This window comes from Merops nubicus, unplaced genomic scaffold (assembly GCF_000691845.1).
Source record: "Merops nubicus isolate BGI_N331 unplaced genomic scaffold, ASM69184v1 scaffold30857, whole genome shotgun sequence".
NCBI classification, from domain to species: Eukaryota; Metazoa; Chordata; class Aves; order Coraciiformes; family Meropidae; genus Merops; species Merops nubicus.
Genome location: NW_008620098.1, coordinates 1,375 through 8,838, shown reverse-complemented (window position 1 = coordinate 8,838; position 7,464 = coordinate 1,375). Strand labels below are relative to the sequence as shown.

The following is a 7,464-nucleotide window of genomic DNA, read 5'->3' as shown; positions in this document are numbered from 1 at the left end:
CCGGCCCTGCCCTGCGAGCCCGGGGCCCTGCTCCAGGGACGCGCTCCAGGGACCCGGCTGTGGGCGGTTCTCCGAGCTCTGCCCGCTGCGGGCTGGGGTTCGTTGCTGGGACGCGTCCGGCCCTGCCCTGCGAGCCCGGGGCCCTGCTCCAGGGACGCGCTCCAGGGACCCGGCTGTGGGCGGTTCTCCGAGCTCTGCCCGCTGCGGGCTGGGGTTCGTTGCTGGGACGCGTTTTTGTGCGAAGGGGGTGTCGTGGCTCTGTCGGACCCCCTGGCAGTCAGGCGCCGGAGGAGGCCCCGGCCAGGCCGCGGGGTCCTGCCCCAAGTCATCGCGGTGGGAGGCGGTCGTTCCCTTCACATCCCGGGGGTTCTGCCGGGCACCGGGAAGATCCGTGCGGAGGAGGATCTTTGCTTTCCTTACGCATACCAGGCTCAAAAGCAATCAGGGAAACAGGACATTTTATGACAACCGGCTGCTCAGTATTCTGTGGGACCTGGAATTGTCTTGTAATTGTATTGGAGGTTGTTTCCTGTTCAAATGTACTGTTGGCTAGTGCGTAGTCATAAAATTTGAGGTCAAAATATGTGGGAAAATTTCCATAGAAGTAAATAAATACTCATCTAAGTTCTAGATGAAAAATAGAAATGATTTAATAAGACATAATTCTTAGGCAAACCCAGGAGTTAAGTCTAGATGAAAACAAGAAGATAAAGGCTACCATTGTATATGCAGCAAAGGTTATGTAAGAACAAACTGGTGATGAGGGAGTATTTATTTTCCTCTTCCAGACTGCATCTCTCCTCGTCCCTCTCTTATAGCTATTCAGCCCTTTGTTAAGACAGGAGGGCTTTTTTTGTTTCATTAAAGACATAATTTCTTTTTCAGTAATGCTTTCTGGTCTAGTGACTTGAACTGGCTTGCTGAGGTTTTGGACAAGCACCAGAGCTAGTGTGTGTCAAGTGGTACATGGATCTCAGGAGAACATTCCAACATTCAAAAATAATCAAGAACTGTGTTGAAAAGAGTGAATTTTTCGGTGCTCTATAAGACAGAAAAACTTCTTCATAAAGAGTATCTCAGGTGGTACCATCTCTTACCAGCAGCATTCTGTGTTACTCCAAGCTGCTTACACCAACAGAAAGTTCACTGGTAGTTCTGAGGTTGAGGCCATGTGGTTTTGGTAGAACCTGAGTCCTTTTCCCAGGGAACAGAGCTTATGACATGACCATGCTCATCTTCTGTGGAGTGGAAGTGAAGAGTTATTCACAGTGCCTAAGGAACACATTCGCCTTGGCCAAATGCCCTCACCCTTTCTAAATTCAGGTCCTTCCTGTCTTCCCTCCTAGACTGTTTTTGTGGGAATCAGTAAGGCCTGAAAGATGCTGCATGTCTGATTCCTTTAATGGGAATAAAAAGGCCAAATACTCACCCAGCTGTGGAAGACAGCTCAGGGGATGAGGCTTTATGACACTGCTAGAGAACCCATAGTTAAATTTTCCATGATGTGTTATAGCAATGGAAGTTGTGCAGAAGGGTTTGAAACCTCTCCTGAAGTTGATGGTAATTTTTACAGAGAAGGCAAAGGGATTTTGCTATCAGTTTGCAGTTTCCCTCCTTTTTTTGTTGTTGTAAGTTGATTTTGCAAAGTTGTACATTATTTTTAGTGGTTATAATCTTGCAGCTATCCCTGCAAAAACCATAATTGTAAATAGCATTTAATCATTGTTTTCCTCCTCACTTTTCTTATTTGTGATTGCTCTTAGCATTCATTTGATGAAAAGGAAGGTAGTCTTGCACCCAGAATGTATTTTTTTTTCTACTTTTTAAATAAATTCCATGTATATTTTCATACATGTTTTGCTTGCCACCTACACTGTAGCAGTTTTCCGGTTGCAAGCCTATAGTAAGGAACTGATGCTTGAGATTGCAGGAGGGTTGGCAAGGAGAGGAGGGAAAAATTAGAGGGGAGATCCAAGTTTCCCTAAGATTATAATCACAAATGAGTGAAGACTGAAGAGAGATGGAAAGCAACTGAAAAGGTCATGCAGAAAAGGTAGTTCTGAAGTGCAGACACTGCCGATAGGGTGATGTAGGTAGTAGCTGTGTGAACCATCTCTGCACAGACTCGTTTTCAGACGCATGGTGACAGAGCTTTGGTGGAGGACAAGCAGCAGCTGTAATGCTGTGTTCATCTGTGCTTTGTTTGCAGGCTGAGGTGGAGGAAACACTGAAGCGAATTCAGAGCCAAAAAGGAGTGCAAGGAATCATTGTTGTTAATTCTGAAGGTACTGTGTCAGCCTCAGCTTTCTGAGGTGTAACTTGGTCTAAACATGCACTTTAAGGACCACTCATCGTACTACTTGTGTTTAGATTAGTCTGTCTTTAGCCAAGGTTTTCCTGCAGCCAAAGCAGAGAGCCAGCAGTTAAGCTAGAAGAGAAAAATGGGTTCCCATTTCTGCTCTTCTGCAAGCTCGCTTTATTATTTTAGGAAATCAAATAAAATAAACTTAAAAAGCTTAGGAACATTTGAGTTATGCCAGTGTTTGAGACTGTGTCCTGTCAAAGCCTTTGTCAGCAGCACTAAAAGCTCTCTGGACATCTGCAGTCTTGCTGCTGTGCCTGTCCAGAGCACTGCTGCCTTGGCAGGCTCGAGTAGCTCAAATGTAATATTTCCTAGAAATAATATTTAGAAAAGATTTACAGATAGTAGCTATACATTAATATACTGAAGATGAGATCACTGTGTCCTTGTATGCAGCTTGTGTTCCTGCTTGCTGTATTTTCACGGTCATGAATAGTGGATTGTGCTCTCCAAACCAAATCTTCTTGAAAATACCCCTGCAGCAGGTTTTCTGCCATGCTAGTGTTTGGTACTTGGCTGCTGCATTGTTCTGACACAAGCTGAATTTTGGCTGGCTTTTTGTGGAAAGACATATTTCTATTCATGTTCTTCTTTTAAGTCTTAAAAAAGCCCTCGTCTCATCTCTGGTGTAGCGACATCATCTGCTTGGATTGAGTAGCCAGTCCCCAGTGGGACATGATGATGCCCAAGGGGGGGTTAGTTCTGGAGTTTTGTCACTGACCCTTGCTGTCCTTTTTCTTGCAGGTATTCCTATCAAAAGTACTATGGACAACTCCACGACAGTCCAGTACGCTGGCCTCATGCACAGCTTCATCATGAGGGCGAGGAGCACCGTGCGCGACATCGACCCCCAGAACGACCTCACCTTCCTGCGCATCCGCTCCAAGAAAAACGAGATCATGGTGGCACCAGGTAAAAAAGGGTGGGCTGAAAGCAGCCACCAGGGAATCCAGCAGAATTCTTTTCTCATGAGATGACACTGACAGCCTGAGAGAAAAGTGTGTCTGCTGCTTTTTTCATATTGTATAATCTCTTCTTTGCCAAGAAGCTGTTTTGCTTTCTTCAGAGTTGAAAGCTTTTATCATTGACCCAAATTTGCTTTTTCATGTTTGAATGTGGGAAACAACTTCCCTCAGTTTATGTTGATTGAAGTAGAAAGTGTTGAATACTGCTTGAGAGCATGTTACAGCTGCTAATGCTTTGTGTTTTTCAGTATAAACCCACAAGAGAGAGTGGGAAAGGAGTATGTTTTAAGAGCAATTTCATTTCAGCGCTGTAGAATTAAGTGATACAGCAAAAGAGTCTAAAAGATTTCCCAGTTCAGAGAAGAATAATAAAGCATGTTATAGCTATAATCATGAGTTATAGAATACAGGAGCAGCAACCTTCTTCTCAGGAGATGTCCCCAGTATTTCATCAAATTTTGAAGTGGGTAGCAACGAGATGAGTACAGTTCACTAACGTGGCAGGAGCTCGGCTTAGTTCCTCCCTGCTGCATCAGCTCCATCTGGGATTGTTGATGGGGAAGCAAAGGAGGGGGCTGCAGTTGCAGTAGATTGCTCTGCAGGGACTGGGCAAGGTGGTTCTTAAGACAGGCTCTGGAGGTTATGCTGAGCCAGTCTCTGATTTCTGTATGAGACATGAAAAGAGAGAATTAGCATTGCTCCAGAAGCAATGGAGCTGCAGCCCAGACAGCCCAGCACTCTGCCTGTGAGGTAAGGGAAATCACTGTCTTGCACCACCTATTTTGATTCCATCATTGCATATGCCAGTTAATATTATTTCCTAGCACAAACCAAGTTAAATTCAGTTGGCTTGGGAGCATGGGAGCACAGAGCTGTTAAAGCTGAGAATTTTTCCCAGTGATACTTTTAAAAATAAGTGATCTGACATGCCAAGCCTGTTTACTCATTAAGAATGAATGTCAGGACTCTATAGTTCCCACAGTGTGTCACTGAGATATTAAAAATGTTAATATTTACTGTTGCTGTGAACAAATACCAGCAATGAAAGAATAATTTCTTTTTTTCTTCCTCCAGATAAAGACTACTTCCTGATTGTCATCCAGAATCCAACTGAATGATTACACTGACTTGTTCTGTTTTTTCCCTTTGTTTTGTCTAACATTTTTTAATTTAATGTTAAACAATAGAGCATTAGTGTTAACTCTGCTATGCCACTTCAGTAAGGTCTGAAAAAACAAAAGCAGGTGTTTTTGGTGTTTGCAAGCAGAAAAAGTGACTCTTTTTGTTGTTTCACAAGTTGTTTTGAGGACCAGTTGGTGAATTAGAATCAGACAGTAAAAAAATACAAGAGATTCTTCTAATAGTTAAGATAATAAAATAAAATTCAAATAGTGGTCTAAAAAAGTTTATTCTTTGTAACTTTCCATGCTTCTGTCACCACTGTTTGAGATATGCTTTTACACTATTACTTTTGAGTGACTGTAAATATGAAAGTTGCCTACCCTGTAGTTCTGTCTTACTCTGCTGGTTTTACAAGTTCCTTTGAAAGCGTCTGACTATATCAAATTAAAAAGTGTCATCAGTGCCTGGCTTTGTCTTCTGGTTTTGTCTTCTGAGTGTTTTTCTTCTGAAGATTTTAATTATTCTCATGATCGATTGAGTTTTTCTTCATAAAATAGAAACTTCCTAGGACTATTTTTACTCATGTGTTGCTTTCTCTAAGCAAGGATTTATTCTAAGTGCATGTGCAATGTATTCTTAATTGTCTCAGATGTTGGAGTGTTCTTCTAGCATTTCCTTTTTGTTTCAGACAGGGAAGGGTTGTGGCTAGGCAAGGCCATCAAGGCTTCCTGCTGGAGCTCTCGTACTGTCACAGTTCAGTAGCCAATTGGATCTGGTATCTTCCTCTAGTCATCTTTTATTGATGGCCATTAAGGCCAAGAAAAAGTCATCTGGTTTCTCCAGAAAAATAAAGGGGTTGTTTTTGTAGCCCAGAAAGAGGGTAGTGATTGCATGCAGAGCTCCAGAATTTCTGCAGAATGCTTGCCCTGAAGATGTTTGTCACAGACAAAACACTGGCTTGTACTAAAGAGAGGTGTGCAAAGCATCAGTCCTGCTCCAGCAGTGGCTGTGCAGCTGCAGTTCTGTCAGGGGGTGCTGTCCCCTGCACGGGTGAGGGACTCCTGCCTCCTGTCTCTGGCAGTGGCCGTGCATACCCCCTGCTCAGCCCTGCTCTGGCAGAGTTACAAGCAGCAGCAGGAACGTGTGGTGCTGTCCAGTTCTACACCAAGGAACAGACTTAAGAATTTATGGGTGATCTCAGCAGGCTGGGGGGTGTTCAGGCAGTTTGTTGCAGTGCAGTTTTGGAGTCTTTAGCTAAATAATGTTGGTATTGACTTGGATGCTCTCCTGGATTTCAGGGCACAAAGTGATGGGGTGGGGGTGTGGTGACTCCAACAGCTGTGGTAACCTCTATGTTCAGCATGTGTTTTCTGTGCTTTTTCAGACTTGGGCATTAATTTAGAGACAGTGTGTCATTTTTTTAGGTAGTGTTTATGACCATGAAGGTCAGGAATGCTTTTTGAGATCTGTAAAGTGCTCAGTCCTGCAGCATCTGTGTGATGATGCTTTATAGTATTTTGGGTAGCTCAGCTGTTGTCGTGACTCAGTGGTGGCTGTTATAAGGAGGTGGCGACCTGCTTATGAGACCATGAACTTGCAGTGAAATTACAGAGTTCTTGCTATAAGCTAATTGGGGGTTTTGAGGAGCTGTTTCAGGGTTCTTTTGTGTGTTTTGGTTTTGTGGTTTGTTACCTGTTGGGGTTTTTTTGTGTTTATTTCTTTTTGCAGGACTATTGGCAGTCTGACTTCAAATACATTCAGGAATTTGAATAAAGGGGTCTTGAAGAAGCTGGGCTTGGAGTCTAGAGGAGCTTATGAAATCCATCTGGTCAGGGCAGGGTTTTGCTTAGGCCATGCTAGTGCTACCTTGACAATAGCAAAGTTAAGTCAGTTGTTTTTTTAAAAGAGGAAGATGTGGATGAAACTAAGGAACAACAGATCTATCTATTCCATTTGGATACTTGCTATGGAGAAGAAGCATCTTATTTGAATCAGGAATATCAGTGTGTCAGAGATCTGACCAGAAGCAGTTCCTCTGTATGCACATTAGGGAAGGATTTCACTTTTCCTAAGTTATCTTAAAGAGGGTCCAGAAAAAGATGGGATGAAGTTCAGCTTCTTGTCCTCTGTTTGCTGAGTCTGGGCCTAGTCGTTTGTCTGCTACAATTACTGTCAAATTGAGGAAGAACAGAAAAATAAGTGTTATGGTTCTACTTCTTTTCTCTAGCCAGCAAGTATGATGAGGTGGTTCAAAGGAGGGACTGAATAACCTTGGTGATCTGTGCTTTGTGTTATGGTTGGAGACTGGCCCAATTTTCTGTCGTGGAGATGTCAGTTTTGATGGGTCCCTCTCTGAAGGCAGAGAAAGCATCTACTGCTGAGAAGTGGAAAACAAACCCTAATGCATTAACAAGCTAAGGAGAGGAAGTTTGAGATACACCTCTGGGCTGTGAACAGCCTCACTTGAGGCCCAAGGATGGGCGCTCTTGTGCTAACTCTGCTCCAAGATAAGGCTCTGGCAGAAGAACAGAGGTGGTAACCTATGAGTACTGCGAAAGCGAGGTGTTTAGAAACTCATCTATGATCTGAGAGCAGCTCTTCTGCTCCAGCACCCTCCCAAGCAACTTTACCTGCCAGAGATGGCTGAGAACTGATTGTGCAGCACTGCTCTTCATATAGGGGACATCTATATTTGATCTTGTCCTTTGTCATGTACAGGGAGTGAAGGTCTGGCACAGGCAGTTAGACCAGTGCAGGCTGGCTGGGTGTTGGTAGGGCTAGAGTAGCTCCCTGCCCAGTATGATCGAGGAGGAGCTGTGGCTGCTGGGGTGTGCAGGGTCGCTGAGCTCTGACAAACACTGCAGCAGAAGGCTGAGCATTGACACAATCACCATTGACAAAAACACACTTCCTTTACCAGCACGACAGGATTCCTCCAGGGAGACTTCCCCCTGCTCGCACGGCTTCACAAGCGTCCGGGCCGCTCATTACCAGCAGCGTTCAACCTGCAGGAAT

At 44.1% G+C, this 7,464-nt stretch overlaps 1 protein-coding gene across 1 annotated transcript; it reads left to right on the top strand.

The window, feature by feature from the left end:
* Window positions 1-2,209: 2,209 nt before the first annotated feature.
* Window positions 2,210-4,589, top strand: DYNLRB1 (dynein, light chain, roadblock-type 1; the record flags this gene model as incomplete). The annotated part of the gene is made up of 3 exons (XM_008944018.1): window positions 2,210-2,285; window positions 3,107-3,274; window positions 4,402-4,589. Coding segments are annotated over 3 exons (288 nt in total), but the record flags the coding sequence as incomplete, so codon positions are not given.
* Between the last annotated feature and the right edge of the window lie 2,875 nt (window positions 4,590-7,464).